Source organism: Lygodium microphyllum, chromosome 29 (genome assembly GCF_053477565.2).
Source record: "Lygodium microphyllum isolate KBCC chromosome 29, Lygodium_microphyllum_v1.1.10, whole genome shotgun sequence".
NCBI classification, from domain to species: domain Eukaryota; kingdom Viridiplantae; phylum Streptophyta; class Polypodiopsida; order Schizaeales; family Lygodiaceae; genus Lygodium; species Lygodium microphyllum.
The window spans coordinates 89,292,717-89,318,191 of NC_141163.1; the positions used below are offsets into that span (position 1 = coordinate 89,292,717).

At 38.7% G+C, this 25,475-nt stretch overlaps 1 protein-coding gene across 1 annotated transcript; it reads left to right on the top strand.

The window, feature by feature from the left end:
* The first annotated feature begins 7,141 nt into the window (after nucleotides 1-7,141).
* LOC148010888 (cytochrome P450 71AU50-like) lies at nucleotides 7,142-9,396 on the top strand. The gene is made up of 2 exons (XM_087671613.1): nucleotides 7,142-8,399; nucleotides 8,505-9,396. The coding sequence occupies exons 1-2, from the start codon at nucleotides 7,398-7,400 to the stop codon at nucleotides 9,102-9,104; spliced, it is 1,602 nt and encodes a 533-aa protein (XP_087527739.1). The 5' UTR covers nucleotides 7,142-7,397; the 3' UTR covers nucleotides 9,105-9,396.
* The last annotated feature ends 16,079 nt before the right edge of the window (nucleotides 9,397-25,475 follow it).

Below are 25,475 nucleotides of genomic sequence, written 5' to 3' on the forward strand. Positions count from 1 at the left end.
AAAAAAGACAGGCCATGAATTTTAAAGTTGATGACTACGTTTGGTTAAGAATAGAAAAATGTAGATTACAAAGTGTAGATAAACACCTAGTTGTGAAATTAGCACCTAGATTCTATGGACCATTTAAGATCATTCACAAAATCAATGACAATGCATTTAAGTTAGAACTACCACCACATTGAAAAATCCACAACACCTTTCATATTAGTTTTTTACGACCCTTTAGAAGCCAATTACCTGTACACCCTATTTATGAAAATCCACCTTTGTTAGATGAATAGACTGAAATCCTTGACCCCGAAGCTATTATAGATACTCACTTTATGACCACTAGAACTGGCCGTAGATATTCTAGATATTTGGTCAAGTTTAAAAACCACCCTGTTGAAGAGGCCCAATGGATGCACGCTAGAGACTTATATGCTTTCCCCACTCTGTTAGCTTCACATTGAGCTAATAGCAATTGAGGACAATTGCTATCCCACCCCGGGGGTACGATGCCAGGAGGCATATTTCACGGTGGATTCTGTGCCATAGTGGATTCCGTGAGGTTTTATGGTGGATTCCGTAAACTTTGATTATTGGGGCTCATACACAAAGTGGATTCTTTGTGCAAGAAGTCGATGGGGACGCCTATCCTTTTCAGGCGTTTCGTTAATTTAGTGTGTACGTGGGTGATTCCATAATGGGAGATCCCACAAAATATATATTAAATTAATAAACGTTTATGAGTTTAGAGTGCGCACTCGTGATAAATTAAGGTTAGGATTGATTTCTAACCAACTGATTTATTTATGTAGCTGAAGACTGCTAGGTATTCACTTTTGTCGATTTAATTGTATTATTTTACCAACGATTGTGAATGCTTCAGTTGATGTGTAGAGATAGCAGCAGTGGCGGAGGAAAGCATTGGAGGATTGCGTATATTCGAGTTATCATCTATATTTTGATGGGCATATACCTTAGGCATGGCGCCTATATTTTGTCGCGCCTATTTATTAAGGCGTTAGATATTTATTTATTATTCTTGTATGCGCATGGATACATGATTATGATATTTGTATTTGGACATTGTATTGGGTATGCCTGACTTCTTGAGCGCCCGCCCATTAGCTTTATTTCTATTTAGCGCTAAAGCAAACTCAAAAGCCAAAAGCATGCTATTTTGTAATTTGGGCTATTATTTGAGCTTAAAGATGATTAATACATAAAATATATGCTTTGTGAGCACTCTACAAGGCATGGGGGGACATTGCACCCAATTGGTCACTTGTTCATGTCGTGCATGCTTTCTACATTGAGTTTTGTGCAAAAAGTAAAGTTATTTTGTTCTTGGGGACCTTCTGACGCTCACTACACGTGCTTACGGCATCTGATCTGTGCACCAATAATGCAGCTTTCTCAATAAAATAATGAGATGCACATTTAATTTTATCACTTTCTGAGTATTTTTCATTGTCAAAATAAGTGTCGAACTAACTTAACCATGACAGGATTTTGCGACCATCTTTAAGACCATCAAAAGAATTAAATTTGAATGTACGCTTGCTTATCTTGGACTCCTTTCGACTCGCGTGGACAATAGTGGCAGGACACTTGAGGGACTTCAATTTTTGCTCAAGTTGTACGCGGTGTTGACGCTCTTCTTCAAGTTGCATGGATATTAAATCCATACGCTGCTCCAAGGTTGGCTCAGAAAGCGGTGATGCAGAGTCAAAATTGGCCATGATTGCTTGATGGAGAAATCCGAAAATTTAGGACACCTTGCAAATGAAAAGACACCTTGCTTGTTGTTGAAGAATTTTGGCGTGTAAGACCAAAATTTTAAACGGTCTTTGGACAAGAAATTATGGATGGGAATAAGCAAGAAAGGCGAGAATTTTTTATGGAAATTTTGTGAGATTTATGAAGCTGGAAAGAACTGTGCGAGAACTGTCTCTATGGGAGAGATAGTCGGTTGTGACTTGTGAAGATTGGCAGAGTCTGTGCATGACACGGAGTAAGAGAGGTTGAAGTTGATGAAGTAAGTTAGTAATGTAACTTGCTTGATTAGTTAATCAAATTAAGAAAAAACTTGACGTTTTTAGACAAGAATGTGTCGTGATGCTGTCGTGGCGTCAAAAAATACCCCCCCACGAAAATTTAAAAAAAAGAGCTTAAGCTCTTGCTTAAGCTTAAGTTAAGCTTTTTTTAAGCTTTAATTAAGCTTACTAACCATCTGTAAGCTCCAACTCATCACGAAATATGGCGCCATTTTGTAGGAGTGGGTATTCTTCAATGTCTGGGAAAACATCAGAATTTCTTGACTATGATAGAGGGGTTTGGGGTTTTGAAGGCCTGGGAATCCAACCGTGTAGTGAGTGGACCGTAGAGCCCGTTTGCAGCAGATGCCTTGCCTTCACACCAGAGAGTAGGCGATTGGAAGCCCAAGAGGTAGGCTTGGTTCTAGTACCACTGTTGCGAGCATCGAATGCGTGGTTTGCACTTAGCGAATGGAAGAAGCTCCCTCTTTCTCTCTTTTACTCATAAAATTGCATACGACTCATGAGAAATTAAAAATAGACTAAAAGAGAAGGTAAAGTAAGATGAAACAACTCAAGATTGGGTTCAATCTCCCCCTGACATGAAGTGGGCAGCTCCCTTCATGCCGTATTTATAATGACATTATGAAATCTTCTTTGCCCAAGATTTAGGCCCCTTTACAATCACTCTTTACATAAAGAATTTGAGTAAACTGAAAAAGAGATAGAGTAATTTGAATTAATGGATGCTAGCAGTTGTGTATCCCACAACTCTCTAGAACCATTAATATTTTATTGGACATATCTTCTAAAAATCTATTTTGCTAGTAAATATTTACATAGAGACTATGCACATGCTTTATAAGAAATAGCGGTGCGTCTACTATAATAATCCAATAAATTTTTGGGCAAATAATATTTAGAATGCTTGCGCATGGCGTGCTTTTCCAATTCTCCTTGCTCTACACATCAGGTGCCAAAATCTCAAAAAATCATGTTAGAATAATAGCCAACTAAATAATTGCAGCTAGCTACATAAATCAATTAATTTGGAATTCCATACAATAATTAGTTCATGAAGACGTTAATAATCATGTGGATAAAATGGTACCACCCATGTTCACACTTGCATCGACACACGGAAAGGATAGGCGTCCCCATCAACCTTCCACCTAAGACAATTCTTAGGAACATGCCCCGCATTGATGGAGAACCATTTAAGGCACTCATCCCTTTGCGTAGGTACCACCTAGCAACACTAGAGGAGATATTTTCAACCAAACAGGTACCTACAGAGCCCAAGCTATTACTAATGATACAATGGATTTTTATATTTTATAAAATTGATTGATTTGTTATAGGAGTTTAAGATTGAATCATGATTCATAATAACTATTTGCTATTACTAATTCGCTATTAGGCTTTAGCATTCTATAGGTTAGCAAGGAGTACTCATTAAAGTAAGATTTAAGAAGATGAGAGGGTGAGGCTTGTAGGTTCCTTTAATCAACTTAAAAGTAGTAGACAAGATAGAAACTATCCCTTTCAATGAGGATTTGTTTTGGGTTTCTCATCCTAACTTCATACATGTCCTTAGGAGCCATACCTTAGCCAGCTTCAGTGATTGGTGCATGCATATCATCTAAAATTTTGCTTCATCTTTTCCAAAGAGAGACTCTTATGGGAAAAAATGTAGTCTTTAATCCATTGGAGATTATCTTTTGGACTTGAAACATAATGTTATACTCAAAGTAAAATATGCATTATGATTAAATCTACCAATGGTGCTTAATATTCAATACTTGAAACATAATGATATACTCAAAGTATAATATGCACTATGATTCAATGTTTGATGGATGTGAGCATTGTTGATAGTTATTGTGTGACAATAGATACTATTCGAGCTTGAGTGGGAGGCTTGGGACTTGGAAATCTCTATCCAATTCACCAACATATATCGACTTGAGCTTTTAGCCTTCATGTACACATTAACAAACTCTTTTTGTTATTTCACATAACAACCTTTCAAAAGCATACATATTATAATCATAACATTATGTACATTACTTTATGTGGCCTTTATATGTATTGTAGGTAGCTAGACCATGGATCCATCCAAATCTCAAAAGGGTTTGGCAAGGAAAAGAAAGGCTTATCCTTCTATAGCATCTTTTTTTTATCAAGAGGGCAAAGTGCTTGTGGAGGGCCAAGGGGTTTGGTATCACGAGATGTCAATGAAACTATGGGTCAAATGTCAACACTAAATGCAAATGTTTCTAGAATGCAAGAGGGAATGACTTCAGTAGTGTCAAATGCTATAGAAAATGTAAGTGTGAATGTGGAAAATGCAACAAAGAGTTCTTCCAATGTTGATGCTTCTATTAAAAATGTGAAAGGAAAGTGGCAACATCAATGGACTCTTTTGCATCCATGGGATATATATGTAAAAATCTATGTAATGAGGAAAGAGTGAAATGCCAATGGTGTCAAGATGCCAGCAAAGTAAATATCTATACACAAGGAGGGTCTCAAGGCATCCAATTGTTAGCATTGAATGATCATGCTAAGACTTCTGATCACATTAGTGCAATACGTGCTCGTAATGCCAAGGCAAAGATTGGCAATGATGGCAAAGGACCTAAGGACCTTGGATTGGATACATAGTTCATAGTGAATGAAAGCGAATCATATCATGCATGAAACTAGTATATTTTTGTGTGTGAGGACATACCATTGGAAAAATATCCATAGTTATGCAAGTTGCAAAGGGAGCTTTGTACTCCAAATATGCCACCATCAGATGAGTACAGATCCTATGTAAATCCAGTTTCAAAAAGGGAAATGATGTTAGCTATAAGGGACCATGTTCGAAAGCAAATGTATGCAGAGATGCATGCTAGTCCTTTCTTTTCATTGCTCATTGATGAGAGCACTGACTGCGCTATGGAAAAGCATCTAATTATCTATGTTTCATATATCAATGATGGAGGTAGAGGACATGTAATTTGTAGATTTGTGCGGTTGTTGACAGTGGATAATGGAACATTTGAGGCCATGTATGATGCTATACATGCATTTTTCTTGGAAAGTGGTTTAGACATGCAAAACTTAGGTGCTATTGCAACTGATGGAGCTTCAGCTATGACAGGGCATAAGATAGGAGTTGTGGCACGCTTTCAATCATCATTGCCACATGTCATGGGAATTCATTGTATTGCCCATCAACAAGCACTTGCAGCAAAAGATGGATTTGCAACACATCCACATATATTTGCCTTTGTGGATAAGGTTGCAAGCAAAGTATATTCATGGCTAGGAAGATCAACAAATCATCATATGGAACTTTGGAAAATAATGCATGAGTATGACATTATGGACATGAAAATGTTACAGATGCATGCAGCTCGATGGCTCTCAAGGGGCAAGGTGATGGAAAGGTTTGTTCAAATTATGACTACTATTCTGGAGCAGTGAAAAAGACATGAGAAAAAATGGTATAAATATGCTACAGTGTTTATGGTACAATTCATCATACACCTTTTAGCATATGTACTTGGAGAGTTAAACAAACTCAACTCTAAATTCAAAGCCAAGAGATAGATGTAACAACGATTGGTGCCCTTATTGATCTAACATTTGAGAAGCTCAATAGGAGATATATCACGTGTGATGATGACCAATTTGGTATTGGTTCAAAGCATCTCTTGGCATTCTTGAATATGACAAAAAATGGAAATTTGGTTTTTGTAGATGGTAATGGTATATCACATACACATGTATTGAAATATGTTGCAACTCTAAAAGTGTCAAAAAAGAAGAAAAAAGGAGCAAAGAATACAAGTGATTCAGAAAAAGAAGATGAGGACTTGGACTTAAATACAATTCCTGGAGGTGATGGAAATGAGATAAGTTCTCTTTCAAAATGCATTGGTGTTGCACGAGCATATGTGCAAAATGTTTTGAATGCTTTGACTGGTAGATTTGAGGATCTACCAGTCTTCAATGCATTCAAGATATTTAATCCTTCTTCATATCCCATGGATGATATTGATCGAGACAAAAGGAGCCAAGAATGGCTTGAAAGACTAATCAACAAAGTTAATGTTGATAGTCAAACGGTTGATATTCAAAGATGTATGAATGAGCGAGAGGATTTTGTTGGGATGCTATATCGTGTCGCAAGAAATAGGGGCATGTATGATGCTTAGGAGTTTTGTAGTAGCACAAAGACTTGGTGGGATTTATATCCAGAGATGATGCGTTTATGGCAAACATGCATAGTCATTCTAGCAAGTACAGCCTCTTGTGAGCGAGGGTTTTCTCTACAAAATCTTATTAAAAATAACTTGAGATCCAGCTTATGTCTTGATACACTAGATGCATTGATGCTATTATCCGTTGACGTGTATGATAGCTCCCGAATCGATTGGAAAGATATTTGGGATGTTTGGATGGATGCAAAGAATAGAAGGGCAATGCCACTAGAATGATCAGATGGATGCATCTTCTTGGTACTTGCGCTGGCGATTTTCATGAAGAGTTTTAAATTATTTATTTTATGATGAATGGTTCATGGGAATCTATAAATGGATGATGGATTGTGGCTCATGTTGGGTTGTTACATTTAGAATCTATTTTCCTATGATAGGTTGTAGCATTTTGAATTTATTTACTTATGATATGGAGTGTTGCTAGGTAGTGAAAACTTATTTGTCATATGCAAAGTGGATTGAACATTGATTTTAGATCCTATGAGTATCCAAATATGCAATTTTAAAACCTTAATTAGAGACTTTTCTATGTCACCTGTCAATCACATTTTTTGTCTATCATTTGACTAATAAGTTTTTTTATATCACCTGTCATGTGAAAGAAAATTTTTAAATTTGCCTATCATTAGAAAAATCTAAGGGACCTGTCAAATTTAGGCCCTCTTCCCCTCTACTCGAATGAAGCATTATTTGTTGCATAGGATGCAACAAGCATCATTTTTTATTAATGTGTCTCACGACTTCAATTAGAGTTGCTATAGTTCTTCGGAAAACTATGCATCATAGTTAGAACAAATTTAAGGGTTTTTCCGAGCAACTTGGGCTTCATGGATTACTTATGCATTTCCTCTTTACTCTCATACATGCTCAAGCTTGAGAAGGAGCCTGAGAACAACTAATAACTCGGACTTGAGATGAGCTAACATAGAGTCAGGGGTCTAAATAGAGCATGCCAGATTGGCCCCTTTAAGCCACCTTTGACCTTCCTCCAAATCGGAGTTATTAGCTGTTCTCAGGTCTCTGAAATCCAAGCATTGAACATTCAGACTATTTCATAGGAAACCGAGTTCTGTGGCCTAAGTGGCCACGCTGCATCCTAGGGATGCTATATTTCCTTTTACCTTTTGATAATATATATCTTGCATTACAAAAGCTTGAGAAGGGGCCTGATCTCCGACCGAGGATAACATTCATCGAGATGGAGATTGCGCGACCGGAAGTACTGATCAGTATACTGGCAGGGGCAGTGTTAGTAGTGTTGTGCTATGTAGTGTTGCAGAATAGCAGGCGATGGACGGGATTACCGCCGGGACCATGGCCAATGTGGCCGTTGATAGGAAACCTCCATCATTTAGCGGCTGGCGGGAAGCTCATCCACCGGAATCTGGCTCAGCTAGCGAGAAAGTATGGGCCGATACTGCACCTCCGCCTGGGGTACGCTGACACGGTGGTGATCAGCAGCCCGTCCCTGGCCAGGGAGGTGCTTCACGACCTGGACAAGGTGTTCGCGAACCGGCCGCCCATGGAGGCCTCCCGCCGTCTGCAGTTCGGCACCGGCAACACCGTCGCTATGGCCGATCTCGGCCCCGCCTGGCAGGACCTACGCCGCTTCGCCACCCTCCACCTGTTCACCCCAAGGCGCCTCCTCTCCTTCCAGCCCGTCCGAGACCAGGAGATTAACCTCGCCATCTCCAAGATCCAATCCTCTGCCGGCACCTGCCTCGACCTCACCTCTCACATCGATTCCCTGCTCGAGAACATCGTCTGCCAAATCGCCGTCGGCAAGCGCCAGGATGATATGTCACACATACAACGGTTGAAGGAGGTCGTGCATAAGAGCACTGTTTTGTTCAAGTCGACCATGATTGGAGACCTGATACCGTTCCTCGGATTCTTGGACCTTAAGCTCAATCGATCTCTCGATAAGCACCACGCGGTGTGCGATGTGCTGCTGGAGGAGCTGATCCAACAATACGAGCTAGACCAGCGCCACGATATATGCGGTGTCGACGATGCCTCCCGCAAAGAGGCGGCTGGCAGCTTCCTAGGCGTGCTCTTGGCTGGCTTCCCGGACAACAAGGACAGAGTGAAGCAGCTACTCCAGGTACTCGTGGCTCCTCTAGTTAATTCTGTGTGGCCGTCCATGGATTATAATTAGGGGATTCGGTACGGTGGTTTTTCTAATTCTCTGTGGCCTGTGCTTTGCCAGGAGTTTCTTGTCGGAGCGATTGATACAGCAACCTCGACATTGGATTGGGCAATGGCGGAGCTAATTGCGAATCCAAGGGAGCTGGAGAAGCTACAGCGGGAGGCGGACGAGGCGGTGGGAAGGGAGAGGATGGTGGAGGAAGAGGACGTGGAGAGGCTGGGGTATCTGAGGGCAGCGGTGAAGGAGACGTTGCGCCTGCACGTACCATTGCCTTTCCTGCTGCCCCGCATCTCCAGCGAGGCCTGCGTGGTTGGGGGCTACCGCCTCCCCAAGGGCACGCGCGTCATGGTCAACGCATGGGCGATGGCCCGGGACCCCATGCTGTGGGACCGGCCGGAGCAGTTCCTTCCAGAGCGCTTCCACCTGTCGGTCGAGGATAGCGCGTTGGACTTTCGGGGCCAGCATTTCCAGTTCCTTCCCTTCGGATCTGGCCGCAGGATCTGCCCTGGCCTGATTTTCGGGTCGACCATAGTCGAATTCGCCCTCGCCCGTCTCGTCCATACCTTCCATTGGGAGTTGCCGCCCGGCCACGAACAAGTCGTCTCTCGCGCGAGCCACCTAGTTGCCATCCCCACCCCACGCCTCTCCATAAGCAGTTGAAATTTTTATTCTACCGAAGTCGTCCTCTTTAGACATGTTCGCTTCTCTTTCTTATTCTTAAGGGAACAAAACACTTTTCTATAGAATGCTAATATGGACAAGTGATAAAGACATCCTAGCCAATAAGCAAACCACTTGCATGTGCTACGTGGCTTTAGCCTACACTAGTAAAGAAAATATGTATATTGTGTGTGTGGAGGGGCATGCGCATAGGTACATGTGTATGTTTTTTCTATGAAGAAAACCAACCCTATATAAAGTTTTGCATTTGAATGCATTATTTCTAGATTTGTGGGCCATAAGATACTAATGCAGGTGTGGAGTGTTTTTTCCAGGCCCTAAAAGGGTTTATGAAATATGCTATGACAAGAGGATATGTAACTCATCATTACCTTGCCTCTTAGAGATAGTGTACTTGTGTGTGTGGTGTCAAATAGTAGCAAGTAGCTCATTTGGAGTATGCACTTTATACACCATTGTTGTTTATAAGTGTGTAGGTATATAATGCCTATCACAAACTCTAACATGGTACCAAAGCTCATCAAGAGTTGAGTAGCTTTTTGAAGGAAACACAAATGCTCATAAAGAATATGAGCAACTTTCAAGTTTTACAAGGGTGTCCAATGACTAGTAAAGAAAGAGAGCTTGATAGCTCTTCACCATATTAGTAACGAATTTTGCATCTCATGTTGGATTGAGATGTTCTAAATTCATGAGGAAGAGCACAACAAGCTTTACACATTTCTATGGTTACATATTTCATTTTGTAAGGTTTATGAGCCTTTGACATATATCGATTATTGCAAATGCATTTCTTATTCATTGAAAGTGGTTGATGGCTTTTTTTGAAGCATTTGAATAAAAAATGAAGAAATGAGGTATACCAATTTATAATATTTGTGGGATACATCTCAAAATTGAAAGGTTACATGTATTTCAATCTCGTCAGAAAAAGCTAAACCTTAGCAACACACACTTGTTGACTTTCCTAAGGAAAATAATATAATTGGATTTAACTAGGTGTACAAGTGAAACATAATGCAAATGGGAGCGTTAGTTTCTATGGAGGCTTGGTTGGTTGCTAAGATTTCTTGAATAAAGGATCAATTTATCAGTTGCATTGGCTACAATGAGTAGGTAGAATATGGATCCATTGGATGTGAAGAAGGTGTTCTTCAATGAAAACTTGACTAAGGAAGTTTGCATGAAGTAACCACCAAGGTATGAGGATTTGACATCTCCACAAAAAAGATATTGATTGTGCACAATAATCTATGGGCTAAAACAAGTGTCATGAGCATGGCGTGGTCACATTACAATATGTAAGGTAGCTCACATTTCACGTATGTCCATCAAAGTTTTTGTTGTTTATCCTCATCAAAGGCATTGACAAGGTATTGATTGCTTTGTATGTTGATGACCTTATCTCTAAAGGCAACAATAAGGAGCTCATTACTCAAGTGAAAGGTCAATTTTAGAAAGAGATTGGGATGAAGGATCTTAGGGGACTCGCATGTTTTCATGCATAGAAGTGTTGAAGGATTAATAAGATACTTGGACTTTACAAGCATAGTACACTTTGGATATGTTAGCCAAGCACAAAATGATGGGGTGCATGCTCATGACTACACTACTTGATTCAAATGTAAAGTTGTGTATATGGATAATCGGGTTCATGATCCCAACTTGCATATGTATGGTAAAAAGTCACATGCACTTCATCATCACTTGCCTAGAACTAAATTAGGTAGTTGGAGTAGTAAGATATTTAATGTAGTCACCTAAGAAATCACATCTAGATATAGTACCCAGGATTATATGCGATGTGAAGCATACAACAACTGAATATGGATTTGACTACAAGGTTGACGTAAATTTTTAGTATTATGCATATATAGATGCCAGTTGGGCAAGTAGTGAAGATATTTAGAGATCCATTGTAGGCTTTGCATTCATTTTGCAAGAGGTATAGTATCATGGATACCAAAAAATTAGCCAATAGGAGATTTTCCATCTACGAAGGCTAAGTACAAAGTAGTAGTGATTGCAACATGTGATGATGTTATGGTTATGTAACTTCCTAGTACATATTGGTTATGACATTGTGGACCTAGTGTCTCTTTAATTGCAGCAAGATTAGCATGCTTATGCTAGCTAATAGCCCAACATTTCATGCTCATAGGAAACACACAAAAATTTGCTACAATCTTATACATGAGAAGGTTCTTGGTAGAGAGATAGACTTACCATATACATGCATCAAGCACAAAGTTTGAATATATCTTTACCAAATAATTGCTATGGGAGAATTTGGAGTGCTTTCAATATGTGATGGGAGTAAATAACTTGAGTGATGTAACCTTAAGCACTCATTTCCTTGTGACTTGTGAGAAGAATTGAAGTGGATATGCAATGAAAGAAGCAATCACACAAGATATGGAGGCTCAAGAGATCTTCCTCTTCTTCATCATCATTCTTCTCATACTTCCATTGTCAACTAAGTACACACAAAGTATCCTCAAAAGTGATGGATACCTTTTGACATTTATGTCACTTCACACATAGCCTCTACTTTATTTATGGATATATAGGATACACACTTAGCCTATGTCTATTTCTCAACACTCTACCTTAAGCTCAAAATGAGCTTACATATACAATATTTCACGTGCACTTCTAAACTACTCAAACTTATCTTTACCTAACTCTTTGGTAAATATATATAGAACGTAGTCATTCGTTTTGACATGTACAAAGTCTATCTCTCCATCCATAACCTTCTCTTTGATAAAATAATGTGCACTTCAATATGCTTCATCCTTGCATGGTAGACTGGGTTCTTTGCCAACATAATGATGCTTATGTTATCACAATATATGATAACTCCACCATTTATCTCTATCCCCATATCACATATTGATAATCTTAGTCATGTCTCCTTACATGTTGTCAATGCTATACCTCTATACTCAACTTTCGTACTAGATAATGCAACTATAGGTTGCTTCTTGGTTGTTGCTCCAACTCACCATGGAAAAACCAAATCAAAAAGCATAACCACTGGTGGATCTCCTCTCCATGATACCTCCAGCCCAGTCTACATCTGTGTATCCAAACAATGTAGGCCTGACCCCTTTCTCATAGAACAATCCAAAGCTAACTGTCTTCTTTACACATCTCAAGACTCTCCTCACTGCATACAAATGTGACTTGCATGGTTTTTGCATGAAGTGGCTTATCACTCCCATTGAATAACTCAAGTTTAGTCTCGTTGTGATTATGTAGATTAAGCTACCAACCATCTTTCTGAACATAGTGATTGTCCATCATCCACAATCTTAATGTTTTGATCCAACGGTGTATCCATTAGCTTACATGCTATCATTCCATACGTCTCTAGCATCTCCAATGAGTATTAGCTTTGCACTAACCAAAGTCCATGTGGAGTGTCAATCACCTCAATGTTAAAAAATTGCCTCAATAAACCAAGGTCCTTGATGTCAAACTCCTTGTGCAGCCCATACTTTACTTTAGCAATCTCTTTTTCAAGAGTACTTGTATTGATAAGATCATCAACAAATATGACCACAAAGACCATTCAATCCTTTGTATGTCTGGCATACAGCCAATAATCAACCATGCTTTGTTGAAATCCCATACTACATAAGAACCTTCGTACCAAGCTCTAAGTACTTTCTTCAATCCATACAATGCTTTCCTTAACTTGCACACGTAATGTTGATATCTTGGATGTACATACTCTTTTCACTAATCCATGTATACTTCATCTTCCAATGTACCATTCAAGAAGGCATTCTTCATATCCATTGTGTATAATATCTAGGCTTGAATAGAAGCTTGTGCAATCAATGATTTCATTGTAGCCAACTTAGTGGTTGGACTAAATATCTCCTCGTAATCTAAGCCATATGTGCATGCATAGCCCTTTGCAACTGGTGCGCAAATCGGTCGCAGATAGCTCACGTGGTGAATCCCGGAAGGTCCCCAAGAACAAAGTACTCTACTTTTTAGCACAAAAACCCATGTAAAAGCGTTCAGCTACATAAATAAATCAACTGGTTAGAAATAAATCCTAACCTTAATTTATTACGAGTGCGCACTCTAAACTCATAAACGTTTATTAATTTAATATGCATTTTGCGGAATCACCCGCTATGGAATCACCCATGTACACACTAAATTAATGAAACGCCCGAAAAGGACAGGCGTCCCCATCAACTTCTCGCACAAAGAATCCTCTTTGCGTATGAGCCCCGGTCATCTAAGTTTACGGAATCCACCGTAAAACCTCACGGAATCCATCGTGGAATATGCCTCCTGGCATCATACCCCCGGGGTGGGATAGCAATTGACCTCAATTGCTATTAGCTCAATGTGGAGCTAACAGAGTGGGGAAAGCATTTAGGTCTCTAGCGTGCATCCATTGTGCTTCCTCTACAGGATGGTTCTTAAATTTCACTAGATATCTAGAATACCTTCGGCCAGTTCTAGTGGTCATGTAGTCAGTGTCTATAATGGCTTCTGGTTCAAGTATTTCAGTCTCTTCTTCTAGTAAAGGTGGGTTTTCATAGACAGGGTGGATAGGTAATTGTCCTCTAAATGGTCTCAATAAACTAATATGAAATGTATTATGAATTTTCCAATGTGATGGCAGTTCTAACTTGAATGCATTGTCATTAATCTTATGAATGATTCTAAATGGTCCGTAGAATCTAGGAGCTAATTTGACAACTGGATGTCTATCTACACTTTGCAGTCTACGCTTTTCTATTCTAAGCCAAACATAATCATCAACTTTGAAATTCATGGCTTGTCTTTTCTTGTTGGCTTGTTTGGTATATGATTGTTGGGCTTTAGCAATCATATCCTTTACTTCATCAAAAATAGTGTTATGCATAACAGCAATATCATCGGCACTTTGTATTTTATTAGACAAAGAGGCAACAGGTGTAGATAATCTATATCCATAAATAACTTCAAAAGGTGCTTTCTTTGTTGATGTGTGCGGTGTATTGTTATATGCAAACTGTAATAAATGTAAATGAGTATCCCATGTCTGAGGTTTAGAGATAGTGTATGCACGTAAAAGATCTAGAATGGTGCTATTTGTGGCTTCTGTTTGTCCATTTGTTTCTGGATGAAATGCAGATGAGAAATCTATCTTTGTGCCTAGATTTGCAAACAGTGTAATCCAAAAATTATTACAAAATCTAGAATCTCTATCTGAAATAATCACTTTCGGCAATCCATGGTTAGTAAAAACAGTTTTCAAAAATAACTGTGCTGCTTGTGATGCTGTTAAAGTTTTCTTACATGCAATGAAATATGCTTGCTTACTAAATCTATCTACAATTGTCCAAATCATGTCATGGTTAGATTTAGTATTTGGTAAGCCAGTAATGAAATCCATAGATATATGTTCCCAAGGTTTAGATGGAATAGATAAAGGCATTAATAATCCATACTGTTTACCATGATGTCTCTTTATTCTTTGACAAATCAGACATTCAGAGACAAAATTAGATACATCTGCATCCATATGCGGCCAATAAAAATCTTCAGTTAACATGCGTAATGTAGAGATGATACCTCTATGACCTTGATATGGGGGACAATGAATTTCATTCAAAACAAAAGATCGGAATGGAATAGTAACACACAGTCTCTTTTCAAAGAACATGAATCCATCATTATATGACAATGAATCAACAGGAATGAAATTATTTTGAACTAATTTTTGCCAATCAGAATGAAAAGTAATATCCTGGTGATATGTGTATTTCATAGCAATTAAAGAATCAAAAGATATGATAGAAATGTTATGAATTGCAGGTCTTCTACTTAATGCATCAGCAACTACATTTTCTTTTCCAGGTTGGTATTGAATGATAGGATGGAAACTTTAAATGAATGAAGCCCATTTGATATGACGGTCAGAAATTTGGGGTTGGCTAAGTAGATGTCTAATGCTTTGCTGGTCGGTCTTTATCATGAATTTTGAACCCATTAAATAATGCTTCCATTGTTTTAATGCTTGTACAACTGCTAAGAGTTCCTTGTCATAAGTGGAATATTTAAGCTCGGAGGGTTTCAGCTTAGAACTAGAATATGCTATTGGATGGTTGTCTTGCATAAGCACAGCTCCTATTCCTGATCCGCTAGCATCAGTCACAACTAGAAAGAATGGTCTGTTAAAGTCAGGCAATTGTAGAACAGGGGCATTGGTCAATGCACGTTTGAGTAAATCAAAGGATTTCTGCTGGTTTTCAGTCCATTGATAAACAATGCCTTTCTTAAGAAGTTTGGTCAGTGGTAAAGCAAGTAATGAGAAATTACGTACAAACTTCCTATAGAAACTAGCAAGACCAAGGAATGAGCGTAATTCATGTACATTTTTAGGAACAGGCCAATGCAATATTGCATCAATTTTCTTAGGATCAACTTTTATTCCTTCTTTTGATACAATATGGCCTAGATATTCTATTTCTGTCTTAAAGAATTCACTCTTTTCAGGATTTGCAAACAATTGATTTTCTTTCAGTAATTGAAAAACTAATGATAAATGCTCATAATGCTCTTTTTCACTTTGACTGAACACTAAAATATCATCAAAGAAAACAATCACACAATATTGATATTTTAGAAAAATACGGTTCATCATTCTACTGAAAGTAGCAGGTGCATTAGTTAATCCAAATGGCATGACTAAGAATTCGTAATGGCCAAACTGTGTCCTGAATGCAGTCTTAAATATGTCGGATCTATCTAACCTCACCTGATGATATCCAGATTTAAGGTCAATTTTACTAAATATAGAAGATCCTTGCAGTTTGTCCATAAGGTCATCAACTCTAGGTATAGGATATCTATTCTTTACAGTGATCTTGTTTAATGCTCGGTAGTCAATACACATCCGATAAGTATTATTCTTTTTCTTGACTAGGAGCACAGGTGCACCGAATGGAGAACTGCTAGGTCGAATTAAGCCTCTATTTAGTAATTCTTCTACTTGACTCTAGATTTCTTTTTGCTCTATTTGATTGTGCCTATATGGGGCTTTGCAAGGTGGTTGTGTGCCAGGTATTAGGTCAATCTTATGGTCTTCTGGACGTGATGGAGGTAAACCTGGTGGTAGGTCTTCTGCAAAACAGTCCTTAAAATATGCAAGAAATTCCTTATGCTGAGGGTGCATATGAGTTTCTTTTGCGTGCAATTCATTCACCCAAATGAGATATGATTTAGTGTTCTTGCGTAGTGCACGTTTTGCTTGAGTATGCGAAAGCAGTGGAAACATATGAGATGCATGCATACCAAATAATGTAATAGATTTTCCTTGAAAATTAATATTCATTGTGTGTGTGGAATAATCTATATTGGGATTATGTTGGTGTCTCCATGGCATTCCTAGAATAATGTCGCTAGACTGTAATGGGACAACTAAGAAATTTCTTCTTTCAATATATGAACCAATTTGAATTTCTAAATCTTGAACTTCTTGTGTGCCATTGTACCTAGTACCTAAAAATGCAGCTTTTATGCGATAGTGCGTAGGTACTGTATGCAATTTCAATTCCTTTACCAATTTTGCTGAAATAAAGTCATGCGTACTACCGTCATTATGCAATATAGTTCTTTCTTTTCCATGCACCATACATTTCATAGTCAACAATGAATGTGAAGTAGGCATACCTGGTAAAGTGTCGGAAGTAGTAGTAGGATCATCTTCTTCTTCAGTGAAATCCGGCATATCCTCATGCTCGTCTTCGTCCATAGCTCCAAGGTAGTTGATATGTGCTGATGGCTTCTTTGAATGACAATTTGCTGCGAGATGCCCTGGCTGGTGACACTTGTAGCATACAATGGGCTTGGCTTTGGTCACATTATTTGCAATGGCTGGGAGTCTGGGTATATTTGGATTTGCTTGTGAAATAGGCTTAGGATTTGGATTGACAGTGGATGGTAATGCAGGTGGTTTAGGCCAATTCTTGCAGAAAGATGGTGATGAGAAACGACCTGGATTAAACCTTCTGAAATTGGAATTGAATTGTTTAGATCCATAATTACCGTTTGCTTGGAATGGCTGTGGTCGTCGATCTCTTCCACGTAACTTATCTTCAATGTCGTGAGCTAAGGAGATGGCGTCTTCAAGGGTAGCAGGCTTGAACATATTCACCTCAGCGTAGTAATGTCCAAGAAGTCCAGACATGTACTTCCGCTTATGTGTCGTCTCTGGTACGTCTTCAAGCATGTGTAGCTATAGGAGTGCATTCCAAAAACGCTCTGTATACTGTGGAATAGGCTCACGATCGCGTTGTTGAAGTAAATCCCATTGCTTGATAGCCTTCTCATGAAATTGCGGTGGTAGGAAATTTTGCATGAACTTCTTCTTGAAATCTTCCCATGTAGCAGGACATTCTATGCTCTTGCGGACTACAGTCCACCAAAGTGATGCTCTGTCTATCAGATGATTAGTAACACACTTGATTTTATCTTTCTCGGGATAAGTTTCCTCATGGAAATAGTCATCAAACTGGCTAATGAATGATAAAACAGTATTTCCTTCTCTTATGCCATTGAAAGTGCGAAACTTGAAACTTCGTTTACTTATCTTGGATTCCTTGCGAATGGTTTGTGCTTCAAGAGTGGCGTCGATGGTACGGCGAATCAGATCTTCAGCTTGAGGTTCTTCTTTATCAGTGGACGCTCCTTGTAGCTTTGTCAATTGCGCTTGCAAGGCTTGCCTAGCTCTTCACTCTTCTTCCAATTGCAGCATGATAAGATCCAGCTTTTGTTCCATGGTAGGCTCGGGTAGGTCGTCTTCAGCCATAGGATCATCCATATGTGGGGTAGTCATCCTGTAAAACTCAACAAACCTTTCTCACTCAAAATCAGTTAGCGGGATGAGCGTAGCTCAAATTTGGGGTTACAAGGCTATGTATTTTTGGGTATTTTCTTCTTCAATTTTCAGTAATTCTGTAATATTTCTGTCTCCGTTTGCTGAAAGTACTTCAACGAACTTGTAGATAGGTAGAACAGCTTGCTGCGAACAACTTTCCAGTTCAGAGTTTTTGCATACGAACAAATCTTCTATGAGTTTTAAGCACTAGTCAGTTCTGATTTAGTCTGACTTGCAGAGTTGCAGACTTAACAGACTTGCAGAGTTTTTGACTTGCTGGACTTAGGCCGACTTGCAGAACTTGCAGTACTTGATTCCAAGTGACTTACTGAACTTGACTTCTGGAGCGCAGGACCCGGAGTTTACAGACTTCTCTGCCCTGTGTGACTTGGTAAAAATTGAGTGACTTAAGCTTTGACTTAAGATTAAGAGAGCTTTAAGAGGGCTTAATGGTGGAAGAGGCCGCCGTTTTTTCGTGAAGGGGGGGGGCCGTTTTTTTTCTCCACGCGTGATTTTCGGAGGGTTCTCTTGCAAATCGATTTGAATTTTGGAAGCTTAATAAGCTTCTTAAGCTTTCTCTAAGCTTTATTGAAAGAAATATTGATAAAAATAATGAAGCTTATCTCTGTAACTCCACGACTTGATGAAGGAGGTGTTTGAGTGGTCCTCCGCCTGAAGAGCCTGGTCCTTCGCGATCTGACAGTGGAAATAGGGGTTCTTGATCGCCAGAAGTCTGCCTGTATCGACGGTTCGTGACGAGATTGACTGTAGAGGCCGTTTGTTCCTGGAGCTCCGCCTTCGCCCGAGATTGGTAGCGATTGGAAGCCCTTGATCTCTGCTCCGCTCTGATACCACTGGTGCGCAGATCGGTCGCAGATAGCTCACGTGGTGAATCCCGGAAGGTCCCCAAGAACAAAGTACTCTACTTTTTAGCACAAAAACCCATGTAAAAGCAAGCACGACATGAAGCAAGAGACAAATTGGGTTCAATCTCCCCCATGCCTTGTGTGAGTGCTTCACAAAGCATGTATTTAATGTATATTTCCAATCTTCATGCTCAAAAATAGCCCAATTACAAAAATATGACAAGCTTTTAGCTTTTGAGTTTGCTTTCTACCAAAAATAAGAAAATAAAGCTAATGGACGGTGCCCATAGAGTCTGGCACGCCCAATCTCAATGTCCAAATAGAAATAACATATCCAGGCGCATAAGCGCATACAAAATAATAATAAATAATCAATGTCTCTATAGACATAACAAAATATAGGCGTGGCGCCTATCAAAATATAGTCCAAAGGTCGAAAACCCGCTAGACTCCAATGCTTTCCTCCGCCACTGCTGCTATCTCTACACATCAACTGAAGCATTCACAATCGTTAGTAAAATAACACAATTAAACCAACAAAAGTGAATACCTAGCAGTCTTCAGCTACATAAATAAATCAACTGGTTAGAAATAAATCCTAACCTTAATTTATTACGAGTGCGCACTCTAAACTCATAAACGTTTATTAATTTAATATGCATTTTGCGGAATCACCCGCTATGGAATCACCCATGTACACACTAAATTAATGAAACGCCCGAAAAGGACAGGCGTCCCCATCAACTTCTCGCACAAAGAATCCTCTTTGCGTATGAGCCTCGGTCATCTAAGTTTACGGAATCCACCGTAAAACCTCACGGAATCCACCATGGAATATGCCTCCTGGCATCAGCAACTGACCTTGCTTTTTATCTCTCCAATGATCCATCAAATTTTCACTTGACCTTATACATCTACTTGCAGCCAATTCCCTTCTTACCATAAGGCAACTCAACTAGATCCCATGTCTTGTTCTTTGACAATGCATCCATTTCTTCATCGATAGCATTCTTCCAATCTTTGTTTCCAACTGCCTCTTCAAAATAAGTAGGCTTTACATGTTGAACATAGGATACCATGTATGCATAATGAATCTTCATGAAGCCATTATATGTTAATCTATCCACTGGATGCCTCACTCTATCCAATCTCCTCAACTAAGGTGCACTAGATGGTGTCTCAACAATCCTTGCATGTGGTGGAACATACTTTCCTGCACTCTTTATCCCTAACGTTCTATCATGTGGTATGCCAAACTCATCATCCATAGACTTATCCTCAAAATTTTCACCCATAGGCTTCTTTCGTTGTACAATTTCTGCCCTCTTTTGTGCACTCCTCAACTTACCACTCCACGGACTATAACTACTATTGCTTTTTTCATGATCTTGAAATCCAAACATATCCTCAACATGCTTATTTCTTTGACCATTATTTGCTACAATTTTATTCCCATAACCATCATTATCACTAGTCTCATAAACATTCAACTCAACTATAGGTTTTGGTCTATACTAAGACTCATACTCACTAAATCTGACATCCTGCTTATGTAGACCTCTTTAGTGTGACAGGGTCATAGCATTTGTAAGCCTTTTTTCCATTTGGATACCCAAGAAAAATACATTTAACAACCTTTGGTTCTATCTTTTTCCTCAAATCATCAAGGATATGAACATAACATACACAAACAAACACTCTAAGATATGCAACTATAGGTGTCATTCTATACATTTTCTCATATGGAGGCATGTGATGAGTCAAAGCTAGAGGTGCCCTATTCATGATATGGACTACAATATGTACTATGTCAGCCTAATAAGTCAAGGGCATGTGCATCTATTTCATCATTGCCCTTGCTACTCTCACAATAATCATGTTCTTCCTTTCTACCACACTAGTTTATTATGTTATTGAGAGAAAAATTCAAACACCAGATAAAATGCCAGACAAGTGCCAAATGATGCAAATTTAAGGCAGAATTTAAAGACCAACGGAAGCAGAAGATGCGGATCTGACAATTTTAAGTGGCCATAGAAGACAATTTCAAATTACTTCAAAATATGGACCTTCACAGTAGTTGAAAATTTTTAAAAATTTTTTTGAGTGTCGAATTGAAGTGCAATTTTTTTATGTATCAAAATCGGGTACTAAACGTGGGAGGAACTGGAGGGGTCAAATTAAGGCAAGATTTGAAAGGGCATGGGCCTTGGGAGCCTTAGTGCCCCAAAAAAATTTTGATTATGGGGGGGGGGGGGGGGGAGACATCTTTTTAAAAACGGCGTGAAAAAAACAGCCGCTTGCATCATGCCATTGTGATTTGGAAATGAGGGGGGTTGGGAGGCTACAAACAACCCATGGATCTAATCATGTAGGCCTACTTCTCCAATTTTCCGCTCTCCATCACCTTTCTTTGCACGAGAAATGATTGCTTGGTTGTGGATTTCCAAATTCAATCTTTCTCTCTCCTCCAAGAGACCATTCATGCAAAAAATAGAAAGAGAAGAACAAGATGAAGAATGCTTGTCTAACATGCACCGAATGGATACAAGATTAAGAGGACGTTGAGAAGTGATGTCTAGCATTGTGTGGAGTAGATGATGGGTCCAATGTCTGTCCATGCATTCACTTTTCGTGGACTGCAACATGCAATTTAGTGGTATGCCCATTTTATGAACAAAATTTGATTGTTTTTAACATTTTATGGTCCAAATGAAGTGCATATGGTATCAAAATTTGTATGAACCTTGATTGACATGTCTTTAAGAGTTGCAAGTGATAATACATAGAATTGGTAGGTAAATGTGGTTGTTATTAATAATTTAAAGCTCGAAATGTGATATTTAAGTGAAAAAATAAGGGTTTCTTCTATTTCAGGTGGAAAAATCATGTTCTTATAGGATGAAATAAAATATACCGGTGAATCTAATTAATTCTAATTGTGTTGAATAAAAAAATAAAAAATGATAGTAATTATTAATAAATAAATGGATAAAAATGAGAAAATAGATTTTATGTACCAAAAATTTACAAATACGTTTGTGCATGTATGATGGGTCTAAGCATGATGCCCCCATTTCCATGTCATAGTGCATGATATATTGATTTTCGAACAAGAAAATGACATGAAAACATTCTCTACACCTATCGCTGCAAGCATAACGTTAAGCGGTAGGGAGAGGGGGCGATTTATGAGTGCTGACCGTGGTTTTAAATCTAATTTATTCATTGCATTTCACATATAGAGTTCGTTTGGTTTAAGTGTTCAAGGGTTTAGTGGCACGAATATACTCGATGTTGTCCCCCATGCAACAAAATAAGTACGCTAGTAATAATGGAAATTATGAAAAGAATTGGTTGTCAACACCCACGTTGCTTATTTGACTAAATAAATTGTTTGTGAACTCATGGGCATTCACCTTTGCATCGCATTCCATATGCATATGGTATCAAGGGAGTATTAGCTCCAAAAGTCCATAGCACTTGGTTTCCTAAATGTTGATCCACATTTAGAGAATGAGAAGTCCTAAGCTATAGGTTTAGTACGTTCATTGCTTTGGGGATTGATTTACTGAGGATTATATTTTATCTTGTGGAATGATTTTTATAAAGGGAAGACTATGTGGCATATGTGATATATGTTTGAACGGTGCATCTTGGGGCCAAACTCCGAGATGTAGGAGAGTTGTAGTAGGGCCACGGCAATCAGTTGAGGGGTGCTCCCTGTGTATGTGCTATGAGGTGCTAGGCACCTTTATGTTTGGGTACTCCATGTGAGGAGTTAGGAAGGGATCCATTGGACTATAAGCAATACAAACACGTATCGAAGTTAGATCAGTGTGTGTAGCCTCCATACGCTTTTGGTTGCGAGGCTGTGGGGTGTTTTGGTTGAGCATAGGGGCCCGGCTAGAGTCTTAGAGCCAATGTAGGGCCCATTTTTGGTCCCAACATTTATATACCTGCATATAACCTCTATTTTGATCCCATGATCCCTCAAATAAGAAGAGAACTCATTTGACATATATTCTCCTCCATTATATGATCTCAAGCATTTTATGTAACTCCCAAATTGCTCTTTTTCCATGGCTTTAGACTCCAAAAACTTTTCAAATGCTTCACTCTTATGTTGCAAAAAGTAGACCTATGTCATCTTGCTAAAATTATCAATAAAAGTGATATAGAACCTGCACTTTCTACTCAAAGAAACATTTTGATATGAACCTCAAATATTTGAGTGTACAATTTTAAAGGATAACTACTTACTCTCCACCTCTTTAGAAATGGGAGTCTAGACTACTTGCCAAATTGACAAGCCTCATATACATTATCATAATTCCAATTCTTTATCTTATCCATGCCCACTCCCAAGATACATAGAATATTATATGATGGGAGTTCCTACATCCAAAGTAAATAACATGTCTTTCTTTTGACCATGAGCAATAAGCCTACTAGATTTTCCATCCTTGAAATCCTCAAAGAAGAAACCATACTTGTTAAACCTTATTTACATCCCTTGATAATTGAATTGACCAATTGAAGCCAAATTTTTAGTAATAGTAGGTACATACAAGACATCCCCAAGCTTATTTTCTATCCCATTTCTAGTCATCAAGGGAACACCGCTAATATGCATTATCTTATGTAATGTGTCATCTCCTTTAGTCGCGCACTCTTCAATTTGCATTTACTAATTTTTATCAAACCATTTTGCATGGTGTGTCATATGGTTTGTAGCATCTAAATCCATCACTAGCCATCCTCTCTAAAATAATGAGTCATACTACCTACTATATACTCCATAGCAAACAGATGACCTCTGAGTGATGAACCACATCTAAAACCATATCCACCACCATTATATCCACCTCCATAATGCCCAAACTAGGTCCTTGCTCAACCCTTAAACATAACATTTTTCTTATGAAAGGACTCTCTCAAAGTGCCCAAACTACTCACAATAATGACATGCACCATCTCTTTGTGGACTAGAGTGTCCTCTACCTCTAGAGTAGGATCTCTCCTTACCTTTAAGCATAAAATCATCACGTTCAAAGGTACTATGACCATGTGCAAAGCTATCTACATGACCATATGATGATCCTCTAGCTCTTGATGAGCTACCACAGCCTCTCTAATGATAAAACACACAATCCTAACTTGCATTGTTTCCATTGCTAGATATATTGAGTCCCAATTTAATATCTTCTATAAGTAGTAAGGCAATCAACTCCTCAAAATTAGGTATAGAGTATCCTTTCATAGAAATGGAGATATCAGGGGACTTGTATGCATGTCCAAGTCCATTGAAAGTGATAGATACCAAATCATTATCATCAATTGGTGCATTTATTGAAGCAAGATCTTCTGCAACTTGTTTTATTTTTGTCATATAATCATTGATGCTTCTATTTCCATGCCATTCACCATGTAGTCTCTACTTTACAAGTATCTTCCTAGCCTCTGTGCAAGTGCATACATCTTTTTAATGATTTCCCAAGCATCTTTGCATGTATTAGCCTTTTTAATTAGTGGAATCAATGTCTATGAGATACATATAGCTATCCAATGTGAGACCTTCATGTTTGACCTTCCAATCCTTGTATGCCTTCTTTTGTTCTTCCATGGTCTTATTAGGAAGTTCTAGGTATGCATCTTCACCTATAATGAGGTCCCATAGACCTCTCCCCATGAAGAAGTTTTCTATGTGGTAGGATCATACACAATAATTATCCTTAGTTAATTTTTCACCCATAATTTGGGTAATGTGTGTAGTTTTTTATTCTATGATAGCTAAAAATTCAATAAAACTAGTAGCACATAATATGCCAAATCAATATCCAAGCATGTGAACAAGTCTAATCATCGACTGCTCAGAACCCGAGACAAAAAAGCATTCAAAATGCCCAAGAAAATGCATATAAATTGAGTTTCATTGCTATGGCTATCATAGATTGAGTTCCATTGCTATAACTAGTGGGTATACTCTCTCACCCATTCCCTCTCTTATCCTCTTCTCTACTCAACTCATCAAACTATCTACTCCCCATCTCAATCCACCAAGCTACATGTGGTGATTTCTAGTTTAGTTAAGAAGCTTGGTTTGAAGCTCGTATGGGAGGTGCTAAACAAGGGGTGTGCTTCTATTTCTATCACATAGAGATAGAGAGAAAGAAAGAGAGTTTAAGAAGCTTGTGTAGCATCCACAAATCCATCGCCTGCTGCCAAAAGGACATCCCTACAGCATGGATCGAATACACCGAGTTCATACCAAGAGATGCAAAAAATTGCACCGCAAGGTTCACACCTTTCAACTCATGAAAATATTTAAAAGATTTTATTTACCTAAGCTAAGGTAAATCCTTATCTAATTGAGCCTTTCGTTCAAGCATCTTTCACACTTACTCATTTCTCAATCCAATTCAGCTTAAATCTCATTCCTCACACTCAAAACCTCATTTCACATTGCCAGTTAAATTCTCTTCCTCCTCACAAATTGGATGTAACTGATATTGATCCCAAAAGTGATTCACATTCTTATGGAAAGCTATTATGTGTGGAATGCTCCATTGATTAAACCCTTATAAG